Source organism: Cervus canadensis, chromosome 16, assembly GCF_019320065.1.
Source record: "Cervus canadensis isolate Bull #8, Minnesota chromosome 16, ASM1932006v1, whole genome shotgun sequence".
Taxonomy (NCBI): domain Eukaryota; kingdom Metazoa; phylum Chordata; class Mammalia; order Artiodactyla; family Cervidae; genus Cervus; species Cervus canadensis.
Genome location: NC_057401.1, coordinates 36,568,450 through 36,586,849, shown reverse-complemented (window position 1 = coordinate 36,586,849; position 18,400 = coordinate 36,568,450). Strand labels below are relative to the sequence as shown.

Genomic DNA, 18,400 nt, shown 5'->3' with positions numbered 1-18,400 from the left:
CGATGGACATGAGTTTGAGCAAGCTCCAGGAGTTGGTGATGGACAGGGAAGCCTGGCGTGCTGCAGTCCATGGGGTCACAAATAGTCAGATGTGACTGAGCAACTGAACTGAACTGGTTTAAGTGACCCTACTAACAAAAGCAAAGAATGAAGGTCATGGTTACACCACCAGAGAGAAGCACTGATATGCCAACTGATCTGACATCTAATAGGAGAGCAGGTTGGAAAACTCATGGTCTGTGTAACTGACAATATGCAGGATCTCACTGCACATACGTGTCACAATTGCCACAAATGGAAACAACCTGCTGGGAGGGAGTCATGAATAACTGATGCTCCTCTGTGCTTCTCCATTTCCTGTCTCTCAAGATGCCTACTGGCAAAGTTAGCAGAGGCATTTTATTTTGAGCTTGGAGGAGTGACCTCCCTTTCTGTTCATGTTGATCAGGAATGGAAACTGTGAGAAAAATATTCATTATCACTTCACCTCACCATTTGTTAGTTCTCCACAGCTACATTTCATAGTCCTACAGGACCAAAACCTAGTCTTATTTTGTGTTTCAGTTCTTTCATAGCAGTATATGTATGTATATTATGTATTTTATGTGTACTTTTAGTATTTCCCAAGTCAACTAATGTGTTATGTATGATGAAACACACTCAAATGTTTGTTAATGTATTGATTGGTTGAATATAGGGCACAAAGAATTCCTAATGTCAAAATAATGACTAATATGCACTATTTCAGACATCATCCTATCTTTTGTAACGTTATTAAGAGGCATTGGAATGTCATCTTGTTAAGTGGACTTATATTCAATAAGTAAAGAGAATGCAAACTCACCAACTTTCTTTAATTTTTATGAAATCTTAGATAAACATTTAAAAACCATTTCTCTTAGTTTCTAGAAAGCTGATTTCAACCTACTGTTTTTAAATAGTGTTTATAGAGCTTATATGGAAAATATGTGCAGATTATCTTGTTCTGTCTTGGATATTAACATTCATATTTGCTATTAAAGGCAGAAATGAACCGTTTCCAAGATACGAAGAGATTCCTACAAGATTATTACAGGGCCATGGAATGTAAAATTCCAATGGATGACACTAAGAGACTCACTCGAGTCCCACTGGTCCAACTGGATAGTAAAGATATTTTGGAAAGCCAATTTAGGTAAGGCAGACTATCATGTTGCACTGTAATTAGTCTGAAGATAAAGCTTTGTGATTTTAAATTGAATACCGCTATAAAACCACACTCCTATATCTGCTAATCCAAAATCCAAAAAAAAAGGTCTGAAAACTGAATTATTTCTTTTCTAACTTTAACAAAGACTATTCATATGCATTATTTATTCTACTTACCTACTCATTGATTACTCATTTTTGCTGCAGAGATATAATGTGTTTTGTTATGGAGTGCTTCCACCATGCTGCTGGGGGTAGTAGGGAATATATAGTATATACAAATTCTGAATTCTGAAACACTTTTGACCACAAGGCTTTCTGGTAAGGGATCATGACCCTCTACCACTTTTATGAAAGGTCCCATGCTGTTCTGTGTGTATGGATGTGTCTGTGTGTGACATCATGTAAATGAAACTTCAAGGCATTATGTGTCTTCTTTTACAGTATAGGAAACTGAGAAACAGTAAAGACTCAAACTTATGTGGTTATGTCTTTGTGAGACTGAAACTTCTTAGTGATCTAACATCAGATTCCCACCAGCATGAAAAGAAACTTGGTGGTAAGGGTAGAATAAAAATTACATTTTAAGCCAATTACTCGTTATATGTAAATAAATTAAAACAATTTATTTGGGAAGTCACCCCCAACTCTCTTAAGCCTTGGTTTCGTTATCTGTAAAAGTAGGGTGGTTATGAAGACTGCAGAAAATGAAATCCTCAGAACATATAGCACCATGTCTGAGAGTCAGAAAACTTGAGACCTAGTCCCAGTGACTCTCAATAAGTGGTAACTATTATTTTTATTGCATAATATGACAACGAACTATTCTTCCTCACATGCACTGTTTTAATTGTGAGTATCTCTTGTTTTACCCTCCCTTATGCCATCAAGAATTTGAAATGGCCTGAGCACAACAGGATTCCACAGTGATCTGAGGCCCGTTTCTCTGTAGGCTTCTTCCATCTAGTCCCATCATGTCCCTGTCAGGACCACGCATAAGCAAGAAAACACAAAAAGGAACATCTGTACCCTCTTTTTGACACAAATACAAGATAAATGTTTTAACTCAGCCAGTGCTGAAAGAGGACATTACAATTAAAAACAATAAGAAAATTTCCAAAGTGATATGAACCATCAAGAGTCATCAAAAGAGGCCAAGGTTCAGTGTCCCCAGTGTCAGTGCATTCTGTTCTTAGCACAAAATAGCAAGTCAGGCCTAATGAGGAAGCTGTTAATGTTGGTTAGTAGAATGAGATGGGCAAAAGAACAGCCAGTTCTTATTTTCTGCAAAACAACTCTGCACCAGTCTCAACCTCAAATCACTGCTGTATCTCCTGGAACTCTCAGCCAATGGATGTGCCAGCCAACCAGTCCACCAGTCTCTTTAACATGGGTAGGGAAATGAGCACAGCGTCAAGCATTTTCACATAGTTTGTCTATTTTATTCCTCCAACAGCCTAATAGTAATAATAATGGTATTAACTAAAAACAAATGATGTACAAAAATAATAGTAATGATAATATTATTATATTTGTATTCTTCCAAGAGGAATGGAGCCTCAGAAAGTCAAGTGACATGCTCTAGTTCATATCTACTGAAATATCTACTGATATTGAGAGAACTGGCTAGACCAGAATTTTTCTCAGTAGATGAATTCTAAACCCAGATTCCTTTTTTAAATGATATGCCGCCACTGCAGTCCTCCAAAGCAAGGTGTTCAGAAATGCCTGTTGCCCCATCTTCAACGTCTAGAGATAATCACACAAACATTACCTTAACTGGTTAAACACATGAATCTAATATGTCTCAGTGACTGAGACTGAGCATTACTTGGTTATTAAAGTGTCAACTGGCCTTGTGGGTAGGTGGGTACTGAGTCACAAACATATGGCCTCCATAGGCACCATATACTGTCAAAATTCCAAACATTGTGATAATCAAAGAGCCAGCTTCAGAAAACCTCGTCTGATGCTTCAAAACATGTCCAAGCCAGTGATTTGCAAAAATTCACAGCCAGCTTTCTGCATCACTGCTCCATTCCCCAGCAACTTGAGTCTGCCAAGCTAAACGCATGCTCTTCTCAAGTTTTAGCCAAGGCATCCTGGGAGCTCCTTTCTGCCCAAGCTGAAAGCCCTCCTGTGTTCTATCACTGAGCGGGATCCCAGTCACAGTAAGCATTCTGATCTGTGGATCACTGCTTGCAGTTAGCCTCTGAGATCCTGGGATCCTTCAGGGATTGGACATTCCCAGGGGCAGCTCTAAAATCTCTACACAGGGGCAGCAGCAATATGATTGAGAGCAAGGGGAAAGCTTAACTCTGTGTTCTCACAGCACTTTGCAAAACCGTTCATCATCCATTCTCAAGGTGGGGGGAGGGCTGCTGGTGCTTTCAAACCTCAGTGAGACACCCCTTGCAGACTTCACAACTATTATAATATATCCCACTTTTAACTTTTCATTTCCAGAAGCCAAGTGCTAGTTATATTAAAGAAAGTGAAGTCGCTCAGTCGTGTCCGACTCTTTGCGACCCCATGGACTATAGCCTACTAGGCTCCTCCATCTATGGGATTTTCCAGGCAAGAATACTGGAGTGGGTTGCCATTTCCTTCTCCAGGAGATCTTCCCAACCCAGGGGTTGAACCTGGGTCTCCCTCATTGTAGGCAGATGCTTTACCATCTGAGCCACCAGGGAAGCAATCTCAAATCTGTTTGGTTCACTTTTTCATTCCTTGTTGGACGTTTATATCCCAGACAAATTCCAAAATTGAATTTCTTCATAAAATTGCCTTCCTCATAATTGCCAAGAACTAGTCCTAAAGATTATGTTTTAGCATTGCTTGTCTCTAGTTTCCTCTTGTTAATAAGAGTCTCTGTATCATAAAAATCTGAATACAGTGTTTCATAGTCTTTTCTCCATCAAAAGGGTTCTTCTTAGAACAAGAGAACAAAATTTACTGAGTAATATGGCCACAAAAATAGAATTCTGCTAAAGTCTTTATATTTCCTTTTTGTTGATTTTCCCAAGAATTCCCCTGGTTCCTCGAAGATCCATTTCTCCAGAGTCAGCTTTATCCAAGCCAAAAACAAAAAGCATCCTGAAGGGCAAGATCGATTACACGCTGGAAAGTGTAGAGTTAAACTTTGAGGCCAATGAGAAGATGGTGATGGATACGTGGCAGCAGTCTTCTTTGGCAATATCTCACATGGTAAGCAATGCTGGTTATTACATTTTCTTTTAGTAACACTCATTCATTGGATTCCAAAGTTGGTAATATGCTATGAATAGAAAATTTACACAATGTTCACAGGATACATTTATATCTCCCAGAAGTTTTTTTTTTTTTTCCCTAGAAGAAATAAGAGAAACAGAGAGGTCAACTTTGCCGTTTAAGAATGGGGCCCAGTAGGGCCAGATTTTTAAAGTCAAGACTTCAGCCTACACTTTCTTTAAGTCTTAGTACTTCCTTCATTACCAACCAATTGGTTGTCTGTTTCCTGAAGCCCAAACCTTCTGTGATCATATGCTCTTCCCATCCTTGTAGCAGTTATTGTCTCTCCTACTCTTGACTCTTAGTGTCTAGGTTATTGTTTATAATTTTTATCTCATAAATGTTTTCCTGAATACTTAACAATTCTAAAACTTTCTGTATCTGCTACACGTAGCATAATGCCCACATCTAACACAATATTGAGTCCTCAGTACATTCTTGAGATGCTTCTGCTGCTATGCTCATGACACTGATGTTCATATAAATGATGATGGCAGTGGCAATGAGCTGTAGTCTGCAAAGACCACAACTGCCAAGCATCAGAGAGTAGGAAACCAGATCTAAAAGTTCTAAGAAAAGAAGTTGATTAATTATTATTCTTTGTTTAATTGAACATAAACATAATTTACAAATCTTATGCATCCTACTAAAATTACCTAGGAAAATAAGTTTTAAAATATTAGATTCTTAGAGAGTATCGTACAGCACCAAGAGCCCTGGCCACACCTCTTGGGTAAGCTGTGTGATCTCAGGAAAATCACTTAACCTCTCTGAGTCTTCAGGTCCTTATCTGTAACATGGAGACATTCTACCTAGCCTTTCTTGAATGACTGAAAAGATCCAATGAAATAATGAATATGAAAGTTTTTTGGAAACTAAATATAATAGATCATTATATTAAGAATTTTGTTTAAAACTGTACCACTTTGCTTGCAGACTTTTGAAAACCATACAGAAAACATAGGAGGAAGGATTGTTAGTAATTAATATTCCCAATAATTACATTTGAATCCTGATTTTATGACTTAACCCAGGTCTCCCACATTGCAGGCAGATTCTTTACCAGCTGAGCTACAAGGGAAGCCCAAGAATACTGGAGTGGGTAGCCTATCCCTTCTCCAGTGGACCTTCCCAACCCAGGAATTGAACATGGGTCTCCTGCATTGCAGGTGGATTCTTTACCAAGTGAGTTACTAAGGAAGCCCTTTATATTTCTAGTAGACTTCCAAATGATTTTGACACTAAATGACCTTAAGAGAACTTTCCCTGCTGGCTCAGACAGTAAAGAATCCACCTACAATGCAGAAGACCTAGGTTCTATCCCTGGGTTGGGAAGATCCCCTGGAGAAGGGAATGGCTATGCACTCCAGTATTGTTGCCTGGAGATTTCCATGGGTGGGGGAGTCTGAACCCCTACAGTCCATGGGGTCACAACAAGTCAGACACTGAGCAACTAATACGCACAAGACAACTTTGAGTTTCAAATAAGAGAGGCTTGATTCAATAAAGTGATGCAGGGAGAACAGGACCAGCTGAGATCAGGGCAATTGAAATGACAGCACTTTAGCCTGGGCTTTTTCTGTACACAGCAGCTTTACCAAGAGCTATCTACTTAGTGTGTTATGTTAATTTTTAGCAGAACTTTCTTCTAATTAGCAGGTATGCAATGATTTCAAAGAAACCAGTCATGTTTAACTCCCACTGTATCAAAGCATTATTTCTACAGTTTCTTCAGCCTTGCAAGCTAGATTACTAGGTATACTGTGAATTATGTTAATTTTTGAAAGAGACCCAGAGGTGTTTGAGGGAAGTGGGCTAGAAAAATGCAGGTAATGATAATCACCATCACCATTATCACAAGGCTGTTTACAGAGGAGAAAAATCCAATTTTAAAGGAAATTACTAACTTACTGTGCCTTGCAAGAACAGATTCAAAAATGAATTGCTTGCAATTTAGGGGAGAATGTTAACAGTTTTACCAAGAATTTGAAAGTACAGTATATATCATGAAATTCATTTTTATCAAAAGAGCATCTGATTAAAAAAACACATACACACACACCAAAAAAACTGCCTTGCTCTTTGAAACCTTTCTGTATCCCTCCGAGGTTCTGCTAATACCGAAAGAGCTGTGGGTGTGTGTGTGTGCTCAGTCGCTCAGTCATGTCCAACTCTTCATGATCCCATGGACTGTAGCCCACCAGGCTTCTCTGTCTATGGAATTTTCCAGGCAAGAATGCTGGAGCAAGTTGCCTTTTCCTATTCCAGGGGATCTTCCTGACCCAGGGATCGAACCTACATCTCTTGCAGCTCCTGCATTAGCAGATGGATTCTTGACCACTGCACCAGAAGCTGTGGATATATTCTGCAGCATATGGTTATTTGTTTTTAAATCCTATCAATCAATAAGCCTTTCCTGGACATTTTCTATGAGTATTAACACAGATGCTAAAAGCAATGGAGATAACTAAGACACAGGGCTGGCTTAGCTCTTGAGAGCTCTCAGCCCATTTCAAGATTGGAGATGAGAATTAACAGTCATAGAACAGTTGAAGGCTTCCCCAGAGGCTTTGATGGTAAAAAGTCTGCCTGCAATGTGGGAGACCCAGTTTTGATCCCTGGGTCAGGAAGATTCCCTGGAGAAGGAAATGGCAACCCACTCCAGTATTCTTGCCTGGAAAATCCCATGGACAGAGAAGCCTGGCAGGCTACAGTTATGGGGTTGCAAAGAGTCAGGCACAGCTGAGTGACTAACACGCGGAACAGTTGAGGACAGTTACACGCTGAGCCGCGGTGGTAAAGCATGGTGGGACTCTGCGGCAGGGATCTGGAGAGCACAGGAATTAGCTGGTCTATGTTGCCCACAGGACAGCAAACTTCTTTGAAGGTAAACATTAGATTGTGCCTTTTTCATCTTTCTGTTCACCTCTATCCAACTCCCCCTTTCTCCTCCAGGCCCCTAACCCAATTCTCCCCAGAAATATCTTCAGACCTGGACACAGGAAGAACATTAATAAATAAACAAACTCCGTGGACCTCCATTTCCTCACCAGTTGCCTTACTGAGATTTTTAAGTTTTCAACCATTTGTTGCTACTGCCCCCTTGGTGTGTGCAAGTTTTCTTTCTCCCTTTTGGAGAAATGCCCTTCACCTCTCCAGTAGCCATTGGGCAAATTTTAGCAGGTCTAATCTTTCTTTTTAATTTATTTTATTTTTAATTTTTATTTTACCTTGGATCATAGTTGATTAACAATCTTGTGTTAGTTTCAGGTGTGCGGCAAAGTTATACATATATACATTTCTATTCTTTTCCAACGGTTTCCCTGGTGGCTTGGATGGTAAGGAATCCGCCTACAATGTGAGAGACCTGGGTTTGATCCCTGGGTCGGGAATATCCCCTGGAGAAGGGAATGGCTACCCACTCCAGTATTCTTGCCTGAAGAATTCCATGGATAGAGGAGCCTGGGAGCCTCTAATTCATGGGGTCACAAAGAGTCAGACATAACTGAGCTACTAACACATACAGTTTTTCAAATTCAATCCCACTCCTGGACATATATCCAGAAGATAACATGGTTTGAAAGTTGCAGTCTTTCTAACTGCAGGCACAGCCACAGCTGCACAAGCCCCAAGACAAGGTTTTCCTGAGGCCCACAGGGCAGGGAGAGGGAGGGGTCCCAGCTGCAGCTCACCCGACCCCATTCATCAGCTGTTGTGTTGTGACCACACAGTTAATCTCTGATACCAGGAAATCTGTGAGAGCGAAAGGAGGACAGTACAGATATGGAGAGAAGCTCAAAGTCTCCCAGGGAGAGGAAGTTAAGAACCAGCAATGTGGTTAGCTGGGGGACAGGCTGTCCTCCGTGAACACTGTACATTCCTGGGGTGATGTCTAGTGTTAGAATAGAATGGGAGCCCAGGATTCAAGTGTCCGTGAGCCCAGTTAATACAGGGCATGGACTCCCAAAACTTGACTGAAGAACAAGACAGATTCTCACTATGTACAAAGCACAGACATATATAAAGTACATAGGCAGGTACACTTCTGTAGTATTCAGATTTCATGGAGGGGAATGTAATTAGGAGAAACGGACTTAAAAACAATCAATAACGAAAAACAAACAACAACAAAAAAGGATTGAGAAACACTGATTTAGGGGAATGCCCCAGATTGAAAGCCAAGAGATAACAGGAACTTGAAAGAATCAGTTCAGTTCAGTTCAGTCACTCAGTCATGTCCAGTTCTTTGTGATTTCATTGTCTGCAGCATGCCAGGCTTCTCTGTCCATCACCAACTCTCAGAGCTTGTTCAAACTCACATCCATCAAGTCGGTGATGCCACCAACCATCTCAGCATTTGTCGTCCCCTTCTCCTGCCTTCAATCTTTCCCAGCATCAATGTCTTTTCCAGTGAGTCTGTTCTTCGCATCAGGTGGCCAGAGGATTGGAGTTTCAGCTTCAGCATCAGTCCTTCCAATGAATATTCAGGACTGATCTCCTTTAGGATGGACTGATTGGATCTCCTTGCAGTCCAAGGGACTCTCAAGAGTCTTCTCCAACACCACAGCTCAAAAGCATCAATTTTTCGGCACTCAGCTTTCTTTTTTTTTTTATATATATATTTATTTATTCTCAGCTTTCTTTATAGTCCAACTCTCACATCCATATATGACTACTGGAGAAACCATAGCTTTGACTAGATGGACCTTCGGTTTGCAAAGTAATGTCTCTGCTTTTTAATATGCTGTCCAGGTTGGCCATAGCTTTTCTTCCAAGGAGCAAATGTCTTTTAATTTCATGGCTATAGTCACCATCTGCAGTAATTTTGGAGCCCAAAAAATAAAGTCTGTCACTGTTTTCATTGTTTTCCCACTATTTGCCATGAAGTGATGGGACCGGATGCCATGATCTTCGTTTTTTGAATGTTACGTTTAAAGCCAACTTTGTCACTTTCCTCTTTCACTTTCTTCAAGAGGCTCTTTAGTTCTTCTTCACTTTCTGCCATAGGGGTGGTGTCATCTGTGTATCTGAGGTTATTGATATTTCTCCCGGCAATCTTGGTTCCAGCTTGTACTTCATCCAGCTTGGCATTCCCTGTAATGTACTCTGCCTATAAGTTAAATAACTTGGAAGAATAGTGAGCATTCAATCCACAGGTCTGAGATTGAGAAAGAAATGCTGGTATGACTATGGAGCTTTCCAGGTTTGGAGGCAGCAATGAGGAAACAGAAAGACTCATGGCAGGCAGGGCTTGAGAAAGTGAGTGGCTGCCCCACAGAGGGCCTCAGGAAGCCACATCTCGGGACAGAGACTGGTTTCCATTTAAGTGAAACATTGAAGTGTGTTCTGTAAAGACTCAGTACATGGCATGGTTGTTTCAGTAAAAGGTTTCAGTGACATTGGGTGATGACTCATCCACATAGTTATCATCTTTCATAAATGGTGCACTAACTGAAGTATTGCTCTTATACAACCAGGTGGCTGCTGAAATTCATCAGAGGCTCATGGAAGAAGAAAAAGAAAACCAGCCAGCAGACACAAAAGAAAAACCTCCTCAGGCGGCTGCAAATAAAAAAGTGAAAAAGGAGCCTCCACCGCTGCCGCCGCAACCCAAGAAAAAAAAAGAGGACAAAAAAGGAAAAGGTATTCACAGCTTTAGCATTCAGAACCGTGGATGCTTAACCTCTCCTTGGTGGAAAATAAGCACTTAACAGGCACATGAGCCTCTGAGCTACTAGAATGCTGTTCATTAGGTTTTATTTAGAGACTTGGGCTTCTGTAAGTTCGAATGTTAGTTGGCAAACATTCTCCATGCCAGCCCCTTCTAAGTTGTCTATCCACATAACCAAGTGTATTTACAGTGAAATAAATGTCAAAGACAGTTTAAAACATGTGAAAAGAACCCCAAGATGACCCTGTGCAATCTGAAAAGTATGTGCAAGAGGACTGACAGTAGCTGCCTTAATCAAGAGAGGGTTACAAGCAACAGGTGGTAGCTTAGTCACTCAGTTGTGTCCAACATTTTTGCGACCCCATGGACCATCGTAGCCCACCAGGCTCCTCTGTCCATGGAATTTACCAGGCAAGAATATTGGAGTGGATTGCCATTTCCTTCTCCAGGGGATCTTCCCAACCCAGGGATGGAACCAGCATCTCTTGCATCTCCTGTATTGCAGGCGATTCTTTACTGCTGAGCCACCAAGGAAGCCCAAAAGCTAATTCTGTGTGTGTAAATTTCAGGCTTGAAGTGGAAGTGAGAAAGTGTTAGTCACTCAGTCATGCCCGACTCTTGTGACCATATGGACTGTAACCCGATAGGCTCCTCTGTCATGGGATTCTCCAAGCAAGAATACTGAAGTGGGTTGCCATGCCCTTAGGTTTAATTCAGATCTCAGGTTTAACTTAATCTCCTGGAGGCCTCCTCCTGTCTAAAACTCTTTAAGATAGAGTAAAAAGAGGAAAGAAAACTTAAGTTCGGAGACACCTCCAATAACTTTGGGGATGAGCTCCACCACAGATATACTCTGCCCTCTGAATGTTCCCGCTTGTACATTTCTGAAGTGACTTGAGGCAAGAGAGGAAGAGAGGGAAGCATATGAGCAGAAGTCCCTCCACTGATTGGTTGCTCCTGATGTGTTTGTTAGGTCCCCACCATGCAGAACACAATTAAGATGGGTCCGAGGGACACAATGGCAAACTTACATAAAAAGTCAGAACCGTGGTCCCTGCCCTGACAGAACTGTAGTCTAAGGCAGAGACAGACATGTGTCCAACCATTATTCTTTATGCAGAAGTACAGGTCCCTGGGGTCGCCATGGGGTTGCAAAGAGTCAGACATGACTGAGTAACTGAACTGAACTGAACAGGTCCCTGGAGAGCAGTCACCTCACTTCATCTGAGGCAGTAGGAAGTGCTTCCTGGGTGGAGTCCATCGAGGTATCTAGGGTGGGAGTTGCAACAAAACCCTGAGGATGGGAGAGGCGTGAGGTGATAGCCCCTGGAGCAGAGGAAAGAGTGGCATTACAATTAAGAACTTGTGACCCTCATTTGTCTCAAATGGTGAACATAACAGAAATAATCAGCATTTGAAGGAAATGATTCAATTTACTTTAATGGAATGTTGGGTCCAATTTCCTAATTTTACAGATGCTAATACAGAAACCCAGAGAGATTAAGGGCTCTTTCATCTGTAACTTATACTTACATTCCACTACTGCAAATAAGATGCAACACATCTAATTACGATTTCTTTGTTAATATTTGTCTTCTTCCCAAAATTTGAACCCCTTGAGGTCAGACCTTCAAGAAAGATTTATTGAACTAAGTAGAATTGTATAACCTGGGCTTGCAGCTAGAATCACACTGCCATTTCTTATGGGTACATTCTCAGGCAAACACTGACAAATCCTTATTTTCTAATTCTCATAGACTATCTCTGAAGTACTTGTAGTTAAGTACTAGTTAAAAAATAATGAAGTAAGTGGGGCAGTCCTAAGATGGTGGAGGAACAGGACGGGGAAACCAGTTTCTCCCCCTGAAATTCATCGAAAGATCATTTGAATGCTGAGAAAATTCCACAAAACAACTTCTGAACGCTGGCAGAGGACACCAGACAACCTGAAAGGCAGCCCATTGTCTTCGAAATGTTTTATCATCGGTGTAGTATAGATGGAGACGTCTTGAGGCTACTGTAAGAATAACACTGATGGGCATCTAGGTTGCTTCCATGTCCTGGCAGTTATAAACAGTGCTGCGATGAACATTGGGGTACACGTGTCTCTTTCAGATCTAGTTTCCTCGGTGTGTATGCCCAGGAGTGGGATTGCTGGGTCATATGTCAGTTCTATTTCCAGTTTTTTAAGGAATCTCCACACTGTTCTCCATAGTGGCTGTACTAGTTTGCATTCCCACCAACAGTGGAAGAGGGTTCCCTTTTCTCCACACCCTCTCCAGCATTTATTGCTTGTAGACTTTTGGATAGGAGCCATCCTGACTGGCCTGTAATGGTACCTCGTTGTGGTTTTGATTTGCATTTCTCTGATAATGAGTGATGTTGAGCATCTTTTCATGTGTTTGTTAGCCATCTGTATGTCTTCTTTGGAGAAATGTCTGTTTAGTTCTTTGGCCCATTTTTTGATTGGGTCATTTATTTTTCTGGAATTGAGCTTCAGGAGTTGCTTGTATATTTTTGAGATTAATCCTTTGTCTGTTGCTTCATTTGCTATTATTTTCTCCCAATCTGAGGGCTGTCTTTTTCACCTTGCTTATAGTTTCCTTTGTTGTGCAAAAGCTTTTAAGTTTCATTAGGTCCCATTTGTGTATTTTTGCTTTTATTTCCAATATTCTGGGAGGTGGGTCATAGAGGATCCTGCTGTGATTTATGTCGGAGAGTGTTTTGCCTATGTTCTCCTCTAGGAGTTTTATAGTTTCTGGTCTTACATTTAGATCTTTATTCCATTTTGAGTTTATTTTTGTGTATGATGTTAGAAGGTGTTCTAGTTTCATTCTTTTACAAGTGGTTGACCAGTTTTCCCAGCACCACTTGTTAAAGAGGTTGTCTTTTTTCCATTGTATATCCTTGCCTCCTTTGTCAAAGATAAGGTGTCCATAGGTATGTGGATTTATCTCTGGGCTTTCTATTCTGTTCCACTGATCTATATTTCTGTCTTTGTGCCAGTACCATACTGTCTTGATGACTGTGGCTTTGTAGTATAGCCTGAAGTCAGGCAGGTTGATTCCTCCAGTTCCATTCTTCTTTCTCAAGATTGCTTTGGCTATTCAAGGTTTTTTGTATTTCCATACAAATTGTGAAATTATTTGCTCTAGTTCTGTGAAGAATACCATTGGTAGCCTGATAGGGATTGCATTGAATCTATAGATTGCTTTGGGTAGTATAGCCATTTTCACAATATTGAGTCTTCCAATCCATGAACACAGTATATTTCTCCATCTATTTATGTCCTCTTTGATTTCTTTCATCAGTGTTTTATAGTTTTCTATATATATGTCTTTTGTTTCTTTAGGTAGATATACTCCTAAGTATTTTATTCTTTTCATTGCAATGGTGAATGGGATTGTTTCCTTAATTTCTCTTTCTGTTTTCTCATTGTTAGCATATAGGAATGCAAGGAATTTCTGTGTGTTAACTTTATATCCTGCAACATTACTATATTCATTGATTAGCTGTAGTAATTTTCTGGTAGAGTCTTTAGGGTTTTCTATGTAGAGGATCGTGTCGTCTGCAAACAGTGAGAGTTTTACTTCTTCTTTTCCTATCTGGATTCCTTTTATTTCTTTTTCTACTCTGATTGCTCTGGCTAAAACTTCCAAAACTATGTTGAATACTAGTGGTGAGAGTGGACACCCTTGTCTTATTCCTGACTTCAAGGGAAATGCTTTCAATTTTTCACCATTGGGGATAATGTTTTCTGTGGGTTTGTCATATATAGCTTTTATTATGTTGAGATATGTTCCTTCTATGCCTGCTTTCTGGAGGGTTTTTATCATAAATGGATGTTGTATTTTGTCAAAGGCTTTTTCTGCATCTATTGAGATAATCATATAGTTTTTATCTTTCAATTTGTTAATGTGGTGTATTACATTGATTGATTTGTGGATATTAAAGAATCCTTGCATTCCTGGGATAAAGCCCACTTGGTCATGATGTATGATTTTTTTAATATGTTGTTGGATTCTGTTTGCTAGAATCTTGTTAAGGATTTTTGCATCTATGTTCATCAGTGATATTGGCCTGTAGTTTTCTTTTTTTGTGGCATCCTTGTCTGGTTTTGCTATTAGGGTGATGGTGGCCTCATAGAATGAGTTTGGAAGTTTGCCTTCTTCTGCAATTTTCTGGAAGAGTTTGAGTAAGATAGGTGTTAGGCAACCTAAATGCCCATCAGCAGATGAATGGATAAGGAAGCTGTGTTACATATACACCATGGAATATTACTCAGCCATTAAAAAGAATTCATTTGAATCAGTTCTAATGAGATGGATGAAACTGGAGCCCATTATACAGAGTGAAGTAAGCCAGAAAGATAAAGACCAATACAGTATACTAATGCATATATATGGAATTTAAAAAGATGGTATGATAACCCAATATGCAAAACAGAAAAAGAAACACAGATGTACAGAACAGACTTTGGGACTCTGTGGGAGAAGGCGAGGGTGGGATGTTCTGAGAGAATAGCATTGAAACAAGTATACTATCAAAGGTGAAACAGACCACCAACCCAGGTTGGATGCATGAGACAGGTACTCAGGGCTGGTGCACTGGAAAGACCCAAAGGGATGGGATGGGGAGGGAGGCAGGAGGGGGGATCGGGATGGGGAACACATGTAAATCCATGGCTGATTCATGTCAATGTATGACAAAAACCACTACAATATTGTAAAGTAATTAACCTCCAACTAATAAAAAAAAAAAAAAAAGAATAACACTGAAAAGCAGAGGCAGGAAGCTTAAATCCAAAACTTGGGAACACCAGAAAACTCCTGACTCCAGGGAACATTAATCAATAAGAGCTCATTCAAAAGCCTCCATCCTACACTGAAACCAACCTCCACTCAAGAGCCAACAAGTTTCAGAGCAAGACATACCAAGCTAATTCTCCAACAATGCAGGAACATAACCCTAAACATTAAAATACAGGCAGCAAAATGTCACACCAAACCCATAGACACCTCAAAACTCACTACTGGACACTTCATTGCACTCCAGAGAGAAGGGATCCAGCTCCACCTACCAGAACACCGATGCCAGCTTCCCTAACCAGAAAACCCTGACAAGCCACGCGTCCAACCCCACCCACAGGGAGGAACCTCCACAATAAAGAGGAACCACAAACTTCCAGCATACAGAAAGGCCACCCCAAACACAGCAATCTAAACAACATGAAAAAGCAGAAAAATATTCAGCAGGTAAAGGAACATGATAAATGCCCACCAAACCAAACAAAAGAGGAAGAGACAGGGAGTCTACCTGAAAAAGAATTCAAAATAATGATAGTAAAAATGATCCAAAATCTTGAAAACAAAATGGAGTTACAGATAAATAGTCTGCAGACAAGGATTGAGAAGATGCAAGAAATGTTTAAGACGGACCTAGAAGAAATAAAAGAGTCAATCAATAATGAATAACACAATAACTGAGATCAAAAACACTCTGGAGGGAACCAACAGTAGAATAACTGAGGCAGAAGATAGGATAAGTGAGATGAAAGATAGAATGATGGAAATAAATGAAGCAGAGAGGAAAAAAGAAACAAGAATTAAAAGAAATGAGGACAACCTCAGAGACCTCTAGGACAATGTCAAACACCCCAATGTTCGAATCATAGGAGTCCCAGAAGAAGAAGGCAAAAAGAAAGGCCATGAGAACACACTTGAGGAGATAATAGTTGAAAACTTCCCTAAAATGGGGAAGGAAATAGCCACCCAAGTCCAAGAAACCCAGAGAGTCCCAAACAGGGACAAACCCAAGGCAAAATAACCCAAGACACATATTAATCAAATTAATGAAGTTCAAACACAAAGAACAAATATTAAAAGCAGCAAGGGAAAAACAACAAACAACACACAAGGGCATTCCCATAAGGATAACAGCTGATCTTTCAATAGAAACTCTTCAGGCCACAAGGGAATGGCAGGACATACTTAAAGTGATGAAGAGAAAAATCTACAACTCAGATTACTGTACCCAGCAAGGATCTCATTCAAATATGAAGGAGAAATCAAAAGTTTTACAGACAAGCAAAAGCTGAGAGAATTCAGCACCACCAAACCAGCTCTTCAACAAATGCTAAAGGATCTTCTCTAGACAAGAAATACAGAAAAGGTGTATAAACTGAAACCCAAAACAACAAAGTAAATGGCAACGGGATCATACTTATCAATAATTACCTTAGATGTAAATGGATTGAATGCCCCAACCAAAAGACAAAGACTGGCTGAATGGATACAAAAACAAGACCCCTATATATGCTGTCTACAAGAGACCCACCTCTAACAAGGGACACATACAGACTGAAAGTGAAGGTGTGGAAAAAGATATTTCACACAAATGGAGACCAAAAGAAAGCAGGCGGAGCAATACTCATATCAGATAATATAGATTTTGAAATAAAGGCTGTGAAAAGAGACAAAGAAGGACACTACATAATGATCAAAGGATCAATCCAAGAAGAAGATATAACAATTATAAATATATATGCACCCAACATAGGAGCACCAAAATGTGTAAGGCAAATGCTAACAATTATGAAAGGGGAAATTAACAGTAACACAATAATACTGGGAGACTTTAATACTCCACTCACACCTATGGATAGATCAGCTAAACAGAAAATTAGCAAGGAAACACGAACTTTAAATGATACAGTGGACCAGTTAGACCTAATTTATATCTATAGGACATTTCACTGCAAAACAATGAATTTCACCTTTCTCTCAAGTGCACACGGAACCTTCTCCAGGATAGATCACATCCTGGGCCATAAATCAGGCCTTGGTAAGTTCAAAAAAATTGAAATCATTCCAAGTATCTTTTCTGATCACACTATGGTAAGATTAGATGTCAACTACAGAAAAAAACTATTAAATATACAAACATATAGAGGCTAAACAACATGCTTCTGAATAACCAACAAATCACAGAAGAAATCAAAATATGCATAGAAATGAATGAAAATGAAAACACAACAACCCAACACCTATGGGATTCAGTAAAAGCAGTGCTAAGGGGAAGGTTCATAGCAATACAAGCTTACCTTAAGAAACAAGAGAAAAATCAAATAAATAACCTAACCCTACACCTAAAACAACTAGAAAAAGAAGAAATGAAGAACCCCAGGGTTGGTAGAAGGAAAGAAATCATAAAAATTAGGGCAGAAATAAATGAAAAAGAAACAAAGGAGACCATAGCAAAAATCAGCAAAGCTAAAAGCTGATTCTTTGAAAAGATAAATAAAATAAATAAACCATTAGCCAGACACATCAAGAAAAAAAAGGGAAAAGAATCAAATCAACAAAATTAGAAATGAAAATGGAGAAATCACAACAGACAACACAGAAACACAAAGGATCATAAGAGACTACTATCAGCAACTATATGCCAATGAAATGGACAACCTGGAAGAAATGGGCAAATTCTTAGAAAAGCATAACTTTCCAAAACTGAACCAGGAAGAAATAGAAAATCATAATAGATCCATCACAACACAGAAATCAAAACTGTAATCAGAAATCTTCCAGCAAACAAAAGCCCAGGACCAGACAGCTTCACAGCTGAATTCTACCAAAAATTTAGAGAAAAGTTAACACCTATCCTACTCAAACTCTTCCAGAAAACTACAGAGGAAGGTAAACTTCCAGACTCATTCTATGAGGCCACCATCACCCTAACTAATACCAAAACCAGACAAAGATGCTACAAAAAAAGAAAACTGCAGGCCAGTATCACTGATGAACATAGATGCAAAAATCCTTAACAAGATTCTAGCAAACAGAATCCAACAACATATTAAAAAGATCATGCATCATGACCAAGTGGGCTTTATCCCAGGAATGCAAGGATTCTTTAATATCCACAAATCAATCAGTGTAATACACCACATTAACAAATTGAAAGATAAAAACTATATGATTATCTCAATAGATGCAGAAAAAGCCTTTGACATAATTCAACATCCATTTATGATAAAAACCCTCCAGAAAGCAGGCATAGAAGGAACATACCTCAGCATAATAAAAGCCATATATGATAAACCCACAGCAATCATTATCCTCAAAGGTGAAAAATAGAAAACATTTCCCCTAAAGTCAGGAACAAGACAAGGGTGCCCACTCTCACCACTATTTTCAACACAGTTTTGGAAGATTTAGCCACAGCAATCAGAGCAGAAAAAGAAATAAAAGGAATCCAGATTGGAAAATAAGA

General features: G+C 39.7%; 1 protein-coding gene across 6 annotated transcripts in view; it reads left to right on the top strand.

Moving 5' to 3' along the window:
• The window catches only part of SPEF2 (sperm flagellar 2), a 187,896-nt gene that overhangs the window by 118,899 nt on the left and 50,597 nt on the right, over positions 1 to 18,400 (top strand). For all 6 annotated transcript variants that reach the window (XR_006273380.1, XM_043488877.1, XM_043488878.1 and 3 more), the window contains 3 exons: positions 1,023 to 1,174; positions 4,215 to 4,395; positions 9,936 to 10,101. Coding sequence is in view for 5 of the 6 variants with exons in the window: in XM_043488877.1 (XP_043344812.1) it covers positions 1,023 to 1,174; positions 4,215 to 4,395; positions 9,936 to 10,101 (499 nt within the window). In the remaining variant the exon portion in view is untranslated. The remainder of the gene's footprint in view (positions 1 to 1,022; positions 1,175 to 4,214; positions 4,396 to 9,935; positions 10,102 to 18,400) is intronic.